We start from the raw sequence: 20,569 nt of genomic DNA, 5'->3' as shown, positions 1-20,569 counted from the left end.
CTGAATATACGTCTATAGGACAAAGACTGGTTTAAGATATTTAGATATATGAGTAAGTCATCCTGAGTAAGTCATCCTCATCTATAAGTATATCGGATATGAATCTTAAACTGCTGACTAGATGGTACCTGACTCCATCCAGACTAGCTCTGATATACCCCACAACGTGCCCCTCGTGCTGAAGGGGATGCAGCCAAATTGGCATTTTTTCACATATATGGTGGTTATGCCCTCATATACAACTGTTCTGGAGTAAGATAGGGAAAGAAATAGAACGTGTGCTCTCTTTCCAGGTGCTACTAGATCCAACAATCATGATATTCAATAAAACGACCAAGTTAAAATGCAAACTAAGATCCACTTTATTCACTGTTATTTAAAATGTTGCTAAAAAAAACCCCAGATACCAAGCAGCAAAGAATTCCCGAAGTACAGGAATAGAAGCAAAGCGTATCTCACGTCCGCTTTAGAAAAATAGCTTTGCTATAGAACAAAGAGAATGGGTGATTCTTCAATTAAATATATCTGGGAAGAATATTTAAATGTATTGTAGAAGTGACAACTATACTACAATGGAATATGTAAAGTGATTTCACTTAAATGTGTGTCAAGTGATATATGTGAATGTACATCCTTATCACCCTGTACCCTAGAGAGATCTGTGTATTGTTTAAGTTTATTATTTGAAGTTTAATGTTTGTTTTCTCTAATAAAAATGCTAGTAAAAAATAATTTTAAATGGCTTATTACTAGGTGATTCCCCATTCACCCACCAGACATTAATTGTATTATATTGTTTAAATGGTTTAAACATGTTAATTGTTTTATCTGTATTATTTATCAACTGTATCAGCTTGTACCAAAGACAGCGGCGCTACGTCTCCTCTCATTGTAATCATTATTTCATATTTTGAAGAAAGCTGATTTTGAAGAAACAATAAAAAATTAGCTTATATATTAACTTTTTAACCAGATAATAACTCAGAATGAAAAAAATATTTTCACACAATTGGTATAAAAAATGCTCTTGTGAGAAACACAATTTCAGCAAATCCTTTTTTTGTTTTTGTTTATAGGAATATTTGTATTTGAGTTAAAATAAATGTGCTTGATGCATACAGATAAATATAGAAATAAAGATGACCAGTAACCGACAGGCATCTTCTGTCTATCACCACTTCTTTTGAAAATATAAATTGTCTGATGTGATTTTCTTTTCTTTTAGGTCTTTGCTCCATGGATGAAACACTTCATTTTAACTCATGACCTTAAAACTGGAGTTTATACCACACCATATATAATTCCCGGGTGAGAACCAAAATAATCTAGAACAGAAATAATTTAAGGGGACAGCAAACACCTTGAAATTTGTATATAAAATGTTTATTTATACATAATTAAATTACGTTGCAGTATATCTTCAATATTTTTTGCCCCCTTTTCATGTAATTTAGCTCTGAAAATTGAACAATTTCAAATACTCAGAACTTAAAATGCACCCTGCTGACGTCTCAAGGCCAACTGCTAGATATCTGTCCCTAATTAGCTTTAACAACTGCAAATATATGCATTTGTGACCGTGACTAGCCTGGTAGTCTGCTAACTGAAGCTCACATTGGCTCCTCCAAATAAGGCAAATTGTGGGTGGAGTTTGGCTATTGAAAGAAATTGCAAAAAAATAATGTTAATTTGTTTTAAAAACATTAAGACTTGGCTGTTACGTTACTCTTTAGCAGCACAACAGAAATGTATTGTAATTACAAGGTATTTATTGTCCCTTTAAGACTTATTTTTAAAAGTAGATATGTTAAGAACCTATAGTCTCCCTTAAAGGGACAGTAAACCTCAAAAATAATGTTATATAATTCTGCACTATGTGCAGAATTATATAACATTATTTTTGAGGTTTACTGACACTTTAAGCTAATGATGATCTGTTTGTTATGCTGAATTTGCACTAAGAACAACAGTTTATTCTATAATGTGCAATAACTAATTTTACCCCCCACTGCCACTATTACTCCAAATTGTTGTGCAGCTTACCCTGTTTGTGTAAAACTGTTTAATGTAAGTGTATGAGCACTTTGAGGATTTTTTTAAATTTGTAGGTAACACTGTTTTTGCTCCCAGGTCAGATGAGCAAGGCTGAGAAACACATGAGACAGAGTAAATAATAGTACTTTTCCCTTCGTAGAGCTAGCAGTGCATTAGGCAAAGTCGAGAGGCAGATGCGTAACTAGAAACTCCAGGGCCCCAGTGCAAGAATCCATAAAGGGCCCCTCACCCGGGTTCATAGACATTCATAAGGACCCACAGTCACCTATGTGCATACACACATATGGCTTCTGCGATATTAATATTTATGATTTGTCGCTGGAGAGTGTACTTTCTGGCACAGTATGTGTGATTGAGATATATATATATATCTATATATATCTATATATATATACATACATTCATACATACATACAAACACACATTTACATATACGTTTATCTAAATGTATGTATATACAGGGAGTGCAGAATTATTAGGCAAATTAGTATTTTGACCACAACATCCTCTTTATGCATGTTGTCTTACTCCAAGCTGTATAGGCTTGAAAGCCTACTACCAATTAAGCATATTAGGGGATGTGCATCTCTGTAATGAGAAGGGGTGTGGTCTAATGACAACAACACCCTATATCAGGTGTGCATAATTATTAGGCAACTTCCTTTCCTTTGGCAAAATGGGTCAAAAGAAGGACTTGACAGGCTCAGAAAAGTCAAAAATAGTGAGATATCTTGCAGAGGGATGCAGCACTCTTAAAATTGCAAAGCTTCTGAAGCGTGATCATCGAACAATCAAGCGTTTCATTCAAAATAGTCAACAGGGTCGCAAGAAGCGTGTGGAAAAACCAAGGCGCAAAATAACTGCCCATGAACTGAGACAAGTCATGCGTGGAGCTGCCAAGATGCCACTTGCCACCAGTTTGGCCATATTTCAGAGCTGCAACATCACTGGAATGCCCAAAAGCACAAGGTGTGCAATACTCAGAGACATGGCCAAGGTAAGAAAGGCTGAAAGACGACCACCACTGAACAAGACACACAAGCTGAAACGTCAAGACTGGGCCAAGAAATATCTCAAGACTGATTTTTCTAAGGTTTTATGGACTGATAAAATGAGAGTGAGTCTTGATGGGCCAGATGGATGGGCCCGTGGCTGGATTGGTAAAGGGCAGAGAGCTCCAGTCCGACTCAGGCGCCAGCAAGGTGGAGATGGAGTACTGGTTTGGGCTGGTATCATCAAAGATGAGCTTGTGGGGCCTTTTCGGGTTGAGGATGGAGTCAAGCTTAACTCCCAGTCCTACTGCCAGTTTCTGGAAGACACCTTCTTCAAGCAGTGGTACAGGAAGAAGTCTGCATCCTTCAAGAAAAACATGATTTTCATGCAGAACAATGCTCCATCACACGCGTCCAAGTATTCCACAGCGTGGCTGGCAAGAAAGGGTATAAAAGAAGAAAATCTAATGACATGGCCTCCTTGTTCACCTGATCTGAACCCCATTGAGAACCTGTGGTCCATCATCAAATGTGAGATTTACAAGGAGGGAAAACAGTACACCTCTCTGAACAGTGTCTGGGAGGCTGTGGTTGCTGCTGCACGCAATGTTGATGGTGAACAGATCAAAACACTGACAGAATCCATGGATGGCAGGCTTTTGAGTGTCCTTGCAAAGAAAGGTGGCTATATTGGTCACTGATTTGTTTTTGTTTTGTTTTTGAATGTCAGAAATGTATATTTGTGATTGTTGAGATGTTATATTGGTTTCACTGGTAAAAATAAATAATTGAAATGGGTATATATTTGTTTTTTGTTAAGTTGCCTAATAATTATGCACAGTAATAGTCACCTGCACACACAGATATCCCCCTAAAATAGCTATAACTAAAAACAAACTAAAAACTACTTCCAAAACTATTTAGCTTTGATATTAATGAGTTTTTTGGGTTCATTGAGAACATGGTTGTTGTTCAATAATAAAATTAATCCTCAAAAATACAACTTGCCTAATAATTCTGCACTCCCTGTATATATATATATATATATATATATATATATATATATATATATATATATATATACACACACACATGGCTGCTCAAGTTAGATTTTACACAGTACCCTTATAAGCAGACCAGCAATCTTTATTATCTATTTACTCTTGAGATATATAGGTATAGATGGCATAGCTGTAGAGATATATCAAGAGTAAATAGATAATAGGGATCCCTGGTCATCTTAAGTTCTATAATACCATAGCATCAACAAGTGGGTAATTCTTATAAATGTAACCAATAGTTTCTGAAAACTACAAGCAACACAAGATTCTGAATAAAAATAGATCTAGCCATAAGAAGAGACTAAATTCAGTGTTATATGAGCAAATACAATTTTGAAGGCAATGAATGTATAGGGCAGTATAAAACAAAAACAATGGGAATTCCGGTAAAAATTTGGCTAATTAATTAATTGGTAACAACTTTTTAACACTTTACCATTTTAAAATTGAAGCCTTGTGTCTTTCACAGGGTTAAGTTCTCCCTAGTGCCACAATGGATAGTGGCTGCTTCCCTTGGTGATGTCAGAGTGTAGGGAGTTAATGGGAAATCCTGAGAAGGCAGTCAATCAAATTAAGAGCTCAGCCATCGACATATTTATGGGAGCTCAGGAATTTTTTTGCCTTTGCAAAGACAATAGGTGCAGTCACGAGCCAATGTGCACGCCAAACCTGCCAATGAGATCTATAGTTAAATTTGTGCTGAAGGCAGCTGGGCCCCTCTGAGGGGGGGGGACCTTCAGGGACGTGTCGCAGTCGCAACCTATGCATCCCCAGTAGTTATGTCCCTGGGCAAAGTGTGATAGCCCCTCCTTTGCATATATTCTGCACCGGCCCCATTCCTTCTAACACTGCACTGCTGCTCCTAATCTGTAACTTGATATAAATACTAAAGGACCATTAAATATAGTAGATTTGCAGAATCAACAAATGCATAATAAAAATACAATTCAAATAGCACTTACTCTGAATTTTAAATGAGCAGTAGATTTTGTTTCAGACAAATTTCAGAATTTACTTCAATTGGCCGCCTCTTTTTTTCCATTTGACAGCCATCAGCCAATCACAGATTCATACGTGTACACTCTGAATTCTTGCACATAGTTAGTAGGAGCAGATGCCTCAGAAAGTGTGCATATAAAAAGATTGTTCACAATTTGATAATGGAAGTAAATTGGAACGTCTCTTAAAATTGCATACTGTATCTGGACCATGAAAGTTTAAATTTGACCTTAGTGTCCGTTAAGGTAATTTGGCCCCTCCCTAAAACTGCTGTGCCATAGCTTTGACCTCAAACTGTATAAGCCATACTACCATATAGTGTTCTGTGATCACCATAAAAACTAAATTCTTATCTTGACGATTGCTTTGTATCTCTTCACCTAATATTTTCTTGTACTTTTGATTGTAGTTATTGTTTGAAAAGTTAATAATAAAGGGACAGTCTGCAACATAATTTTTATTGTTTTAAAAGATAGATAATCCCTTTATTACCCATTCCCTAGTTTTGCATAACCAACACAGTTCTAATACACTTTTTACCTCTGTGATTACCTTGTATCTAAGAATCTTCTGACAGCCCCCTGACCACATGACTTTTTATTTATTATCTATTGACTTGCATATATTAAATAACTCCTCGGCGTGAACACAATCACCTAGATTACAAGTTTTGTGCTATACCAGGGTGCCTAAAGAACGCAATAAAGTGAGCGGTCCTGCACTTTCCATAGTGCTGCAATGAGTTACTGAAAAACCTCCTTGTGCTGTGCCTTATGGTGCGTTAAGCTCCATACCGTACAATGCACATGCTTTTGCACGCTTTCCCCCATAGATATCAAAGGGGAGAGAGTGTTTAAACTTGACACCCTAACATAAACCCATTGTCTAAAAATCCCTGACATCGTCGACACTAATAAAAGTTATTAACCCCTAATCCAGCGCTTCCTGACATCTCCGACACTAATAAATGTTATTAACCCCTAATCCACCGCTCCCGACATCACAGACACTAAATAAACCTATTAACCCCTAAACCGCCAGCCCCCACATAATAACTAATAAACTAAACCTATTAACCCCTAAACCGTCAGCACCCCACATCATAACTAATGAACTAAACCTATTAACCCCTAAACTGCTGGACCCCAACATCACAAAACACTAAATTAAACTATTAACTACTAAACCTAACACCCCCCAATATAACTATCTTAAAATAAATAAAAACTTACCTGTTAAATAAAAAAAACTAAGATTAAACTATAAATTAACCTAGCATAACTATTCTAATAAAATAAAAAAAACTACCAATTCAAATTCCTAAATTACAATTTTAAAAAAATCTAACACTACGAAAAACATAAAAAAAATCTAACATTACAAAAAATAAAAAAACACTAAAATTATGAAAAATAAAAAAACTCTAAGCTTACAAAAAATATTTAATGAAATTATCAAAAATAAAAACAATTACACCTAATCTAATAGCCCTATAAAAACAAAAAAGCCCCTACAATAAACTACCAATAGCCCTTAAAAGTCGCCCCAACAGTAAAACCCCCCACCCAAAATAAAAAACCTTAGTCTAAATAAAACCTAAGCTACCCATTGCCCCTAAAGGGGCATTGCCCTTAAAAAGGCATTCAGCTCTTTTACAATTTGCCCAAAGCCCTAATCTGAAAAAAAAAAAAAAAAAAAAAAAACAACAAATAAAACCCCTAACACTAAGCCCATACAATCTACTCACCGTTCCTGAAGTCCGGACATCCATCTCCATCCATCTCCATCCAGGCGGCGAGAATTCTTCATCCAGGCGGCGATATCTTCATCCATCGCGGGGGTGTATTCTATCTTCATCCCGGTGGCGCGGAGCGAAGTTATCCAGGACCAGTGATGACATTCTTCGCGGATCGTCCTCTTCATACGATCACCACCCTACACTGAAGTTGAATGCAAGTTACCCGTTTAAAAATAGCGTACCTTGCATTCCTATTGGCTGATTTGATTCTTCAAATTCAAATCGGCCAATAGGATGGAGGCTACTGAAATCCTATTTGCTGATTTGAACAGCCAATAGGATTTCAGTAGCTCTCATCCTATTGGCTGTTCAAATCAATAGCCAATGACATTTGAGTGCGGAATGGACATTACGTTACAGGCTAAAATGCTTGCTGTATAGCTATACCGCCGCGACTTGTAATATGTGTTACTGGTCATTCCAGCGCAATGGCCAATTTTTCAGCTGTAATAGCCGTACCGCACCGTAACGCAAAACTCGTAGTCTAAGCAAATGTTATCTATATGTCCCACATGAACTAGCGGTCTTCTGTTATGAAACGCAAATAAAAAAGCATGTGATAAGAGGCTGTCTATAGTGGCTTAGAAACAGACAGAAATTTAGAGGTTTAAATGTTCTAGAGTGAATTAATTTAACAATGTTGATTGTGCAAAGATGGGGAATGGGTAGTAAAGGCATTATCTATCTTTTTAAACAATAACAATTTTAGTGTAGACTGTCCCTTTAAGCCACTATAGACAGATAGAGCACGTAATTTTAAGCAACTTACTAATTTACTTCTATTATCAATCTTTCTTCGTTCTCTTGGTATACTTATTTGAAAAAGCAGGAATGTAAACTTAGGAGCCTGCTCATTTTTGGTTCAGAACACTGGGTAGCGCTTGCTGATTGGTGGCTACATTTAGCCTCCAATCAGAAAGTGCTACCCAGTTTCTGAACCAAAATAAGATAAATAGCCATGTGATAAGGGGGCTGTCAGAAAAAGGGTTAAATACAAGGTAATCACAGTGGTAAGGGGATTATCTATCTTTTTATGGAGTAGACTTTCCCCTTAAGCCCCTGCTAAGTTAAGCCCCAGTATATACATGTGGGAAATGAAATGTTACAAATTGTGCAACACTATTGAGATGCCTGGCTTCCTTACCCCTTGTCTCCTACTCTCCCTGGCATTATATATCACATATCATGACTATTCCTTACCCGACCTCACACTGTTAAACTTCAGTGTAACCGAAGACCACAGAAAACTGCAGCAAAAACATACTTTAAAGTTTAAGCAATACGACTAATGCCACAGTGCCCTCTATGGTTGGAGTATTGCACTGCACACAATATTCATAAACTATATAGAGACTGAATTGAACAAGCTTAAAGGGCCATTAAACCCAAAAATTGACTTTCATGATTCAGATATAGAATACAATTTTAAACAACATTCCAATTTACTTCTATTACCTAATTTGCTGCAATCTTTAGATATCCTTTGTTAAAAAAATATCAATGCACATTGGTGAGCCAATCACATGAGGCATCTTTGTGCAGCCACCTATCAGAAGCTACTGAGCCTATCTAGATATGCTTTTCAGGAAAACATTTCAAGAGAATTAAGCAAATTAGATAAAAGAAGTAAATTAGAAAGCTGTTTAAAATGGTATTCTCTATCTGAATCATGAAAGAAAAAATGTAGGTTTAATGTCCCTTTAAAAAGCAGGGACAGGAAGCCTTTCCCAAGAAAAACGGGACAGTTGGGAACTATGCAGCTGTAAGTAGGTCTATAATTTGTTAACCGCTGCAACACAATTTGCAAAAGCAAGTCCCTGGGGAATAGGACACCTTGGCACACTGCTGCTGGCCACATCACCATACTGTTGTGCTTGCAGCCTAACTAGTAGTTCTGACCCTTGGCCTCACTGACTGTACTTTCTTGCCCTTTCACCAAACAATATAGCATCATTGTGCACCGGGGGCAATAGGAAGGGAAAAGGATAAATGGAAATGTTTGAAATGATAGAAAAACTATCAAGTAATACTGGGTGTTGGTATGAAATATTTAAAATATATATTTTGTTACTGTATGTACAGTTCCATCAGTGTATTCCTTTTCATTAGCTGCAGTGAGAGATGTATATATTGTTTTCTCATTTTGTATAATATATAACTAATTCATTTATTTGGACTTCTGCTCAAAATATATTATTCCAGCCTATTGCTCTCAGTATACCACCCTCCTGTACTTGGTGCTTTATAATACAGGATCCATCCTCATAAGTTTGTTGTAAAGGCTAGAACCAGAAAGACTGACAAGGTATGAAGGTGTCTCCATTGCCTTTCTATAGGGTTTAGAGATAATGCAGCACTTTTTCCTAGTGGCTGTTACCAGAAACAAAGCTCTATTTTCAGTATCTCAATAATATTATGTTGCTCCCAGGAGTCAATTTGTCACACTAGGAGGAATTTATCAGCTGGGAAACTGGAGTGAGTTAGACAGCTCTGAAGATCATAACTGGATCTGGGAAAATTGCTGCAAACTTGTTCCTAGTCTGAAGGTGAGCAAGTGGTGAGCTAGATTAGATAACATTTCTTAATACTGAATCCTTTACTTGAAGAGACTTCAGTGCAAACTGCTTTGCACACATGAAAGTATCAAATGAAACTTTCATGATTTGGATAGAGAATGCAGTTTTAAACAACTTTCCAATTCACTTCTGTTATCAAATTTGTTTAGTTCTCTTGGTATCTTTTGTTGAAGTGTAAAACTAAATAGGCTCATAAAAACTCAGGAGTGTGCACGTGTCTTTAGTACTCTATGGCAGCAGTGTTTTGCAACATTGTATAACAAAGCTACAAATAATGTTGCAAAACACTGCTGCCATAGATTATTAAAGACACGTGCACACTCATGAGCTCTTATGAGCCTACCTAGTTTTACTCTTCAATAAATGATACCAAGAGAACAAAGCAAATGTGATAACAGAAGTCAATTGGAAAGTTGTTTAAAATTGCATGCTCTATCTGAATCATTAAAGTTTAATTTTAACTTTACTGTCCCTTTAAAAATATATAATCCACCAATAAATATTATTGATTTAGGGAACCTCCAATAGATTTAGTTTCTCTATGTTTGTTTATAATGTTTGTCTAGAATTCCTTGCTTCCATCCTATCTGTAAATTGTTTACTAAATTTATTGGACATTCCTTCCAAATGTGAAATGCACCTTAGAATAGAAACCTGTTTGTAATACACTTGAATTAGCAACAATGCTTCTAGTAAAAGTAATCACTGTTTCAGTTACAACTTTTTCTGTGCACAGGCACATATGGAATATATAGGTATGCTTTCTGTACCAGCATTTTAAACAGCATGTTTGCTCAGAGAACCAGTAGTGGCTTGTCTTAATAAATAGATTATTTACTAGAAACAGTGAAAGTTTCTACTAGAATAATTTTTTAGTAATAAAAGTATATTGGAAAATTCCTTCTATTAACCCCTTAATGATTTTTTGGTAATAATAGTGCGCTATTATACCCTCCCTCCATCCAGCTGGCTACCAGATGCAAGCCCCATAGAAAGGGGTTAAATCTAAATTGCATTGATCTGAATTTCTGTTTTGGCTGGAATGTCCCTTTAAGCTAAATTTAACCCCTTCCCCCCATGTTTCAGAGAGGGACCTCATATTTTTGTTGATCTTCTGGCCAAACCTTCCAGTGAAGCATATATTATTCTAGGGATCTGATTTATGGATATGTAGCATTAGGTAAATATAGGCATTGACGAGTCTTAGTGGATATAGTCAAGTAATGCACATTTGCTAGGCTTGTGCTTGTTTTTTCCTTAGTGATGTGAATTCTAATTCCTAATTGTGTCTTCTGCAGAATGCAAAGATTGTGCACGAATGGTCTGGTTTGAGGCCAACACGTAGTAAAGTGAGATTGGAGAGAGAACCCTTTGTGTCTGGATCTTTTAAGAGTGAGGTATGTAATTAAATCTGGCTTATTTCTAGGATGTTTTAAACAAAAACAATCTGTTTCATTTCCTAAAATCTCTTTTGTTCTATAGTAACTTTATTGTTTAATATATAATAAAACACTCTCTCTCCTCAGCTCATTCATAACTATGGTCATGGAGGATACGGACTAACAATCCACTGGGGTTGTGCGCTAGAAGCAACCAAGATATTTGGCCAAATTGTTGAGGAAAAGAAGCTCAGAAGAACTCCACAATCCTCCTTGTAAAAAAATCATTTAGGACACGTCTTCATTTTAATCTCTGCCATGATATTTTTTTTACAGATAAAAAATAGTTGCAGTATTTGCAGGAATCCCTGCTTCACTGAATGTACTAAGGAGGTAAATATCAAGGATCTTACACTAATATATTTGCCAGAATAAAATATGATTTGCACTGTGCCCATTCTATAAAGAAATATTATTTGATGGGGAACGAGTAATACAATTTTTAGGATCACAGGACAGACAAAATGGATCATGTAGGCAAATACAAAAACCTAGTAACATTATTCCCTGTAAAAGCAGATTACAAGTGAAATGTAAAAATGTTTGTGCTATGGTGCGCTAACTTCACTAGAGCACAATCCATAGGGTGTGTGAAAAAAACAGGGAATGTAGTTGCCTTACATTTACAGGGTGATACTTATCTCAGAAATTCTATAATCATATCAGTCAGTTTAATATAAAAACTTTAATCAACATAAAATATTCAACATACAGTAAAATCCAAGTCAACAAGGCATTGTGGACAGAAGATCATAAAACAAGTTTCTTACACATAGAAACACTGAGATGCATTCAGCAAAAATCTGTACATTCAAACACGAACATTCACTTTTCTGTCTGCATAACATCTTTCAGATGTTACAATGACTGTGTACTGATACTGCCACCCGTCACCATGGCAACAGTGAGGATACAGGCCAGACACCATCCTAGCTATCTTGCTCTCATTTAAAGTTCAAGCTTTCTCACAAATTACCAGCCTACCCCAGTGACCCTGTCATATCCAGGTTGGTTAAGTTTTGCTGCAAAACTGGAATTCAGGTAGATTTTTGAAGTTGACATTGTGATTTATAGCTTCTTTTTTTTACTAAAGTCTTCTGGGACATGTCATTTAATTAAGGCGCCATTAGATCTTCCAGAGGAAACACAACCTGATTTTTGAAACTTGGAACGTGACACTTACATGAGACATTCTTTGAAAAATAAGGCAGTAAAATAAAACGGTGGTATTTAAAAAACAAACAAAAATAATGGTCATACTGCAAAAAGTGAATGTGGTAAATCCAGTAAAAGAATTAAAGACTATAAATATGATTAATGTAACAGAAATTGAGATTTCAACTCGTAGAAAAAGACAACTTTGTGTTTTCTATCAGATTATGTTTCCAGTATTGCATCCACAGTCTCATTCATAAGTTATTTGAATTTGGTATTATTGTCACCTAATAAATAACTTGCACAACTGTCTACCCTATGTGAGTGGCAGTTTTAATATTAACATTTATATGGGTTTAGTGCAGCACCCTTTATAACAAGGCTCTGCAATGCTGTATACTGTCTGGCCTGTTTTTAGCAAGACAACCTTTCTTTAGGAAGCATTTTTTTTTTTTTAGGTGAGTACAGTAAAGTCTGAGCATTTTGAGCCAGTCTTCTCATATAAGACCTGATGATCTAAAGTAGTTTTTTTTATAATCAGGCCCTTAGTTATAACAAAAATCTAGATGAGACATATTCTAATCAGAATTACATTTGTTCAGATAAACTGCATGTGTATATCCTTAGCATTTGTTAGTAATGACTGGCTTTTGAATTCCCATAATTATCTGGTGAGACTTCAGTTCCTGTGTTCTCCTAGAGAGCAAATTTAGTGAAGTTATGGAGCATCTATGTAGTGTGCATATCCTAATCCTTCCATAGTCACAAAGGTTAGCTGAAGGACCTAGATATACATTATTGTCCTTAATTATCTGATTAGCACAATTAATTAGCTGCCCTGCACCCCAAAACAAAAGCTCTGCACATTTCCTTTGCTTTTGCTGTCCACTCAGATCCCACCACATAATAGTAAATGTGAGACAGTCTGTTCGTGGGTTATGTGTCTGTGCAGTGGGTGAAGAAGAAAGGAGATCATTCCTGGGAACCCGAGTTTGAAGGAGTCACCCCTGCATTGTGTGTTCCTCTTCCCACCATTTCCTGTCCCCATTCTCTGTGACTGGACTCCTGCAAGCCACGGCCTTTGGTTTCAATGGGCAGGAAACAGGAGGCCAAAGCTGCAAGAAGGCAACAACCACTGTAGACCAACACTGTGAGATATATAGAAGACTCCAACATCACCTGCAAAGGCAGAGCACAGTGTCAGTTATTTGTGCTGGTAAATACAGCCTGCTTTATGCTTTTTGTTGTTCTTTTGACAAAACAGTGTAGCTCACCTGCCAACACATGTACAGTGTTAACAATGCTTGTGAAGAAAAAAGAAAATTCATGCTTACCTGATAAATTTATTTCTTTTTTGACACGATGAGTCCATCATCTTAATTACTAATGGGATATTCACCTCCTGGTCAGCAGGAGGAGGCAAAGAGCACCACAGCAGAGATGTTAAATAGCTCCTCCCCTCCCACTCCAGTCATTCAACCGAAGTTAGGAAAAGAAAGGAAAAGCCAAGGTGCAGAGGTGTCTGAAGTTTACAATAACTTACAACCTGTCTAAAAGCACAGGGCGGGCCGTGGACTCATTGTGTCAAAAAAGAAATAAATTTATCAGGTAAGCATAAATTTTCTTTTCTTTTTTAAGACACGATGAGTCCTTGGATCATCTTAATTACTAATGGGATTCAATACCCAAGCTAGAGTACACAGATGATACGGGAGGGACAAAACAGGAAACCTAAACAGAAGGCACCACTGTGTGAAGAACCTTTCTCCCAAAAACTGCCTCAGCAGAGGCAAAAGTGTCAAATTTGTAGAACTTTGAAAAAGTGTGAAGAGAGGACCAAGTTGCAGCCTTGCAAATCTGTTCCACAGAAGCTTCATTCTTGAATGCCCATGAGGAAGCAACAGCCCTCGTGGAATGAGCTGAAACTAACTCTGGAGCCTGCTGTCCAGCAGTCTCATATGCAAAACGTATGATACTCTTCAGCCAAAAAGAAAGAGAAGAGAAGTAGCCATAGCTTTCTGTCCTATACATTTTCCAGAGAAAAACACAAATAAGGAAGAAGACTGACAAAAGTCCTTGGTCGCCTGCAGGTAAAACTTTAAAGCACGGACCACGTCCAAATTGTACAGAAGACATTCCTTCCAAGAAGAAGGATTAGAACACAAGAGGGAACAACAATCTCCTGATTAAGGTTATGATCAGAAACAACCTTAGGAAGAAATCCTAATTTAGTATGTAAAAACTACCTTATCTGAATGGAAAATAAGGTAAGGAGACTCATACTGCAATGCCGAGAGTTCTGACACTCTACGAGCAGAAGAAATAGCAACAAGAAATAAAACTTTCCAAGATAACAACTTAATATCTAAGGAATGCATAGGCTCAAACTGAGCCCCTTGAAGAACCTTGAAAACTAAATTCAGACTCCATGGAGGAGTAACTGGTTTGAACACAGGCCTGATCCTGACCAAGGCCTGACAAAATGATTGAACATCTGGGACATCTGCCAGACGTTTGTGTAACAAAATAGATAAGGCAGAGATCTGACCCTTTAGGGAGCTTGTCGATAAACCTTTTTCCAAACCTTCTTGGAGAAAGGACAAAATTCTAGGAATCCCAACTCTACTCCATGAGTAGTTTTGGATTCACACCAATAGAGATATTTACGTCATATCTTATGGTAAATCTTTCTAGTCACAGGCTTACGAGCCTGAATCGTGGTCTCTATGACCGAGTTAGAAAACCCCCGCTTGGATAAAATTAAGCGTTCAATCTCCAAGCAGTCAGCTTCAGAGAAACTAGATTTGGGTGAAGGAAGGGCCCTTGAATCAGAAGGTCCTTCCTCAGAGGAAGTCTCCAAGGCGGCAGAGATGTCATCTCCACCAGATCTGCATACCAAATCCTGCGAGGCCAGGCCGGTGCTATGAGAATCACAGAGGCCCTCTCCTGTTTGATTCGAGCAATATCACGGGGAAGAAGCACAAACCTAGGAAATAGATATGTTAGACTGAAGGGCCAAGGAACCGCCAGATCATCTATCATTTCCGCCTGGGGGTCCCTGGACCTCAACCCGTATCTCGGGAGCTTAGCAATCCGTAGAGATGCCAAGAGATCTAATTCTGGCTGACCCCACATGAGAATCAGGCTGGAGAACACTTACGAATGGAGTTCCTACTCCCCTGGAAGAAAGGTCTGCCTGCTCAAAAAGTCCGCCTCCCAGATGTCCAGCCCTGGGATGTGAATCGCCGACAGGTAGGAAGAGTGGGCCTCCGCCCACTGAATTATCTTGGATACCTCTGTCATTGCTAAGGAACTCCTCGTTCCTCCCCGATGATCGATGTAAACCATTGAAGGTATATTGTCCGACTGGAACCTTATGAACTGGACCGAAGCTAACTGAGGCCAGCCCAGGAGAGCATTGAAGATCGCTCTCAGATCCAGAATGCTTATAGAAAGAACAGACTCAGATTGAGTCCAAACTCCCTGAGCCTTTAGGGAACTCCAGACTGCTCCTCACCCCCAAAGGCTGGCGTCTGCTGTCATAATCACCCAAAAAGGTCTGCGAAAGCAGGTTCCCTGCGAAGGATGATCCAGAGACAACCACCATGAAAGAGAATCCCTTGTTTCCTGATCCAGTAGCATTCACAGAGACAAATCTGCGAAGCCTCCGTTCCATTGCCTGAGCTTGCTTAACTGCAGAGTTCTGAGATGGAACCGAACAAACGGGAAGATGTCTATTGCCACCATCAGCCCGATTACCTCCATGCACTGAGCCACTGATGGCCTAAGACAAGGATCAATAATCTTTGATTTCCTGACTTCCGTCAGCAAAAACTTAATTGATAGGGAATCTAACATAGATCCCAGAAAATTACCTTAAAATTAGGACTCAGGAACTCTTTCCCCGATTTACCTTCCACTCGTGAGAATGCAGGAAGGATAACACCATGTCCGTTAGCGAACCTGTTTGTTGTAACAAAGTCGCCTGGATTAGGAAATCATCTAACCATGGTGCTGCAATGCACCATAAAAATTCTGAAAAGCTGTGGCAAGATTTAAGGAAAGAGCCACAAACTAGAAATATTTGTCCAGAAAGACAAACCATAGAAACTTGCCATGCAGATACCCGTCCTTTAAACTTATCACAAATTGATTCTCCTGGATCCAAGAAAGGATGGTACGAATAGATTCCACCTAGAAGGATGGTACTGTTTAGATTCTGGAAGTCTAAAATCTGTCTGAAGGATTCCTCCTTCTTGGGAGCCACCACCAGATTGAAATAAATCTCAGACCGTGTTCCCGAACCGGAGTTATCACTCCCGGAGGGGAGGGGGGGGGGAGGACTCCTACCTAATAAAAGGAACCCAATCTCCTATCTGGTTCCAGATAAAAAAAATAACAAAATTTATGCTTACCTGATAAATTCATTTCTCCTGTAGTGTGGTCAGTCCACGGGTCATCATTACTTCTGGGATATTATCTCCTCCCCTACAGGAAGTGCAAGAGGATTCACCCAGCAGAGTTGCTATATAGCTCCTCCCCTCTACGTCACCTCCAGTCATTCGACCAAAGGACCAACGAGAAAGGAGAAGCCCAAGGGTGTAGTGGTGACTGGAGTATAATCCCAAAAAATTTTTTAGCCTGCCATAAAAAACAGGGCGGGCCGTGGACTGACCACACTACAGGAGAAATGAATTTATCAGGTAAGCATAAATTTTGTTTTCTCCTGTTAAGTGTGGTCAGTCCACGGGTCATCATTACTTCTGGGATACCAATACCAAAGCAAAAGTACACGGATGACGGGAGGGACAGGCAGGCTCTTTATATGGAGGGAACCACTGCCTGAAGAACCTTTCTCCCAAAAACAGCCTCCGAAGAAGCAAAAGTGTCAAATTTGTAAAATTTGGAAAAAGTATGAAGAGAAGACCAAGTTGCAGCCTTGCAAATCTGTTCAACAGAAGCCTCATTTTTAAAGGCCCAAGTGGAAGCCACAGCTCTAGTAGAATGAGCTGTAATTCTTTCAGGAGGCTGCTGTCCAGCAGTCTCATAGGCTAATCGTATTATGCTACGAAGCCAAAAAGAGAGAGAGGTAGCCGAAGCTTTTTGACCTCTCCTCTGACCAGAATAAACGACAAACAGGGAAGACGTTTGACGAAAATCCTTAGTTGCCTGTAGATAAAATTTCATGGCACGGACTACATCTAGATTGTGTAGCAGACGTTCCTTCTTCGAGGAAGGATTAGGACACAAAGATGGAACAACAATCTCTTGATTGATATTCCTGTTAGTGACCACCTTAGGTAGGAACCCAGGTTTAGTACGCAGAACTACCTTGTCTGAATGAAAAATCAGATAAGGAGAATCACAATGTAAGGCAGATAACTCAGAAACTCTTCGAGCCGAGGAAATAGCCATTAAAAACAGAACTTTCCAAGATAACAACTTGATATCAATGGAATGAAGGGGTTCAAACGGAACACCCTGTAAAACATTAAGAACTAAGTTCAAACTCCATGGCGGAGCAACAGTTTTAAACACAGTCTTGATCCTAGCTAAAGCCTGACAAAAAGCTTGAACGTCCGGAACTTCTGACAGACGTTTGTGTAAAAGAATGGACAGAGCTGAAATCTGTCCCTTTAAAGAACTAGCGGATAACCCCTTTTCTAAACCTTCTTGTAGAAAAGACAATATCCTTGGAATCCTAACCTTACTCCATGAGTAACTCTTGGATTCGCACCAATATAAGTATTTACGCCATATTTTATGGTAAATCCTTCTGGTAACAGGCTTCCTAGCCTGTATTAAGGTATCAATAACTGGCTCAGAAAAACCACGTTTTGATAAAATCAAGCGTTCAATTTCCAAGCAGTCAGCTTCAGAGAAGTTAGATTTTGATGTTTGAATGGACCCTGGATCAGAAGGTCCTGTTTCAGAGGTAGAGACCAAGGCGGACAGGATGACATGTCCACTAGATCTGCATACCAAGTCCTGCGTGGCCATGCAGGTGCTATTAGAATCACTGATGCTCTCTCCTGTTTGATTCTGGCAATCAATCGAGGAAGCATCGGGAAGGGTGGAAACACATAAGCCATCCCGAAGGTCCAAGGTGCTGTCAAAGCATCTATCAGAACCGCTCCCGGATCCCTGGATCTGGACCCGTAGCGAGGAAGCTTGGCGTTCTGACGAGACGCCATGAGATCTATCTCTGGTTTGCCCCAACGTCGAAGTATCTGGGCAAAAACCTCCGGATGAAGTTCCCACTCCCCCGGATGAAAAGTCTGACGACTTAAGAAATCCGCCTCCCAGTTCTCCACTCCCGGGATGTGGATTGCAGACAGGTGGCAAGAGTGAGACTCTGCCCAGCGAATTATCTTTGATACTTCCATCATTGCTAGGGAGCTTCTTGTCCCTCCCTGATGGTTGATGTAAGCTACAGTCGTGATGTTGTCCGACTGAAACCTGATGAACCCCCGAGTTGTTAACTGGGGCCAAGCCAGAAGGGCATTGAGAACTGCTCTCAATTCCAGAATGTTTATTGGAAGGAGACTCTCCTCCTGATTCCATAGTCCCTGAGCCTTCAGAGAATTCCAGACAGCACCCCAACCTAGTAGGCTGGCGTCTGTTGTTACAATTGTCCAGTCTGGCCTGCTGAATGGCATCCCCCTGGACAGGTGTGGCCGATAAAGCCACCATAGAAGAGAATTTCTGGTCTCTTGATTCAGATTCAGAGTGGGGGACAAATCTGAGTAATCCCCATTCCACTGACTTAGCATGCACAATTGCAGCGGTCTGAGATGTAGGCGTGCAAAAGGTACTATGTCCATTGCCGCTACCATTAAGCCGATCACCTCCATGCATTGAGCTACTGACGGGTGTTGAATGGAATGAAGGACACGGCATGCATTTTGAAGCTTTGTTAACCTGTCTTCTGTCAGGTAAATCTTCATTTCTACAGAATCTATCAGAGTCCCCAAGAAGGGAACTCTTGTGAGTGGAAAGAGAGAACTCTTCTTTTCGTTCACCTTCCATCCATGCGACCTTAGAAATGCCAGTACTAACTCTGTATGAGACTTGGCAGTTTGAAAGCTTGAAGCTTGTATCAGAATGTCGTCTAGGTACGGAGCTACCGAAATTCCTCGCGGTCTTAGTACCGCCAGAAGAGTACCCAGAACCTTTGTGAAGATTCTTGGAGCCGTAGCCAATCCGAATGGAAGAGCTACAAACTGGTAATGCCTGTCTAGAAAGGCAAACCTTAGATACCGGTAATGATTTCTGTGAATCGGTATGTGAAGGTAAGCATCCTTTAAATCCACTGTGGTCATGTACTGACCCTCTTGGATCATGGGCAAAATTGTTCGAATAGTTTCCATTTTGAACGATGGAACTCTTAGGAATTTGTTTAGGATCTTTAAATCCAAGATTGTCCTGAAAGTTCCCTCTTTTTTGGGAACTACAAACAGATTTGAGTAAAACCCTTGTCCTTGTTCCGACCGCGGAACTGGATGGATCACTCCCATTAATAAAAGATCTTGTACGCAGCGTAGGAACGCTTCTTTCTTTATCTGGTTTGTTGACAACCTTGACAGATGAAATCTCCCTCTTGGGGGAGAGGATTTGAAGTCCAGAAGGTATCCCTGAGATATGATCTCTAACGCCCAGGGATCCTGAACATCTCTTGCCCAAGCCTCGGCGAAGAGCGAAAGTCTGCCCCCTACTAGATCCGGTCCCGGATCGGGGGCCCTCGATTCATGCTGTCTTAGGGGCAGCAGCAGGTTTCCTGGCCTGCTTGCCCTTGTTCCAGGACTGGTTAGGTTTCCAGCCTTGTCTGTAGCGAGCAACAGCTCCTTCCTGTTTTGGTGCAGAGGAAGTTGATGCTGTTCCTGCTTTAAAATTACGAAAGGAACGAAAATTAGACTGTCTAGCCCTAGGTTTGGCTTTGTCCTGAGGCAGGGCATGGCCTTTACCTCCTGTAATGTCAGCGATAATCTCCTTCAACCCGGGCCCGAATAAGGTCTGCCCTTTGAAAGGTATATTAAGCAATTTAGATTTAGAAGTAACATCAGCTGACCAGGATTTTAGCCACAGTGCCCTGCGTGCCTGAATGGCAAATCCGGAATTCTTAGCCGTAAGTTTAGTTAAATGTACTACGGCATCTGAAATAAATGAGTTAGCTAACTTAAGGGTTTTAAGTTTGAGTGTAATCTCATCTAGTGTAGATGATTCAAGTGTCTCTTCCAGAGACTCAAACCAAAATGCTGCTGCAGCCGTGACAGGCGCAATACATGCAAGAGGTTGTAATATAAAACCTTGTTGAACAAACATTTTCTTAAGGTAACCCTCTAATTTTTTATCCATTGGATCTGAAAAGGCACAGCTATCCTCCACCGGGATAGTGGTACGTTTAGCTAAAGTAGAAACTGCTCCCTCCACCTTAGGGACCGTTTGCCATAAGTCCCGTGTGGTGGCGTCTATTGGAAACATTTTTCTAAATATC

The 20,569-nt window shown here is 39.3% G+C and overlaps 2 protein-coding genes across 5 annotated transcripts in view; one reads left to right on the top strand and one right to left on the bottom strand.

Moving 5' to 3' along the window:
* The window catches only part of DAO (D-amino acid oxidase), a 151,630-nt gene extending 140,317 nt beyond the window's left edge, over positions 1-11,313 (top strand). For all 4 annotated transcript variants that reach the window (XM_053702139.1, XM_053702138.1, XM_053702140.1 and 1 more), the window contains exons 8-11: positions 1,226-1,308; positions 9,334-9,451; positions 10,780-10,878; positions 11,008-11,313. In XM_053702139.1, the coding sequence (XP_053558114.1) occupies positions 1,226-1,308; positions 9,334-9,451; positions 10,780-10,878; positions 11,008-11,139 (432 nt within the window). In that variant the 3' untranslated portion in view covers positions 11,140-11,313. The remainder of the gene's footprint in view (positions 1-1,225; positions 1,309-9,333; positions 9,452-10,779; positions 10,879-11,007) is intronic.
* Positions 11,314-11,586: 273 nt separating this feature from the next.
* The window catches only part of SVOP (SV2 related protein), a 149,403-nt gene continuing 140,420 nt past the window's right edge, over positions 11,587-20,569 (bottom strand). Inside the window, exon 16 of the mRNA XM_053702135.1 lies at positions 11,587-13,254. Coding sequence (XP_053558110.1) covers positions 13,048-13,254 — 207 coding nt within the window. The 3' untranslated portion in view covers positions 11,587-13,047. The remainder of the gene's footprint in view (positions 13,255-20,569) is intronic.

This window comes from Bombina bombina, chromosome 2 (assembly GCF_027579735.1).
Source record: "Bombina bombina isolate aBomBom1 chromosome 2, aBomBom1.pri, whole genome shotgun sequence".
NCBI lineage: Eukaryota > Metazoa > Chordata > Amphibia > Anura > Bombinatoridae > Bombina > Bombina bombina.
The sequence above is the reverse complement of the archived record's forward strand: the minus strand, read 5'-3'. Positions and strand labels throughout refer to the sequence as shown.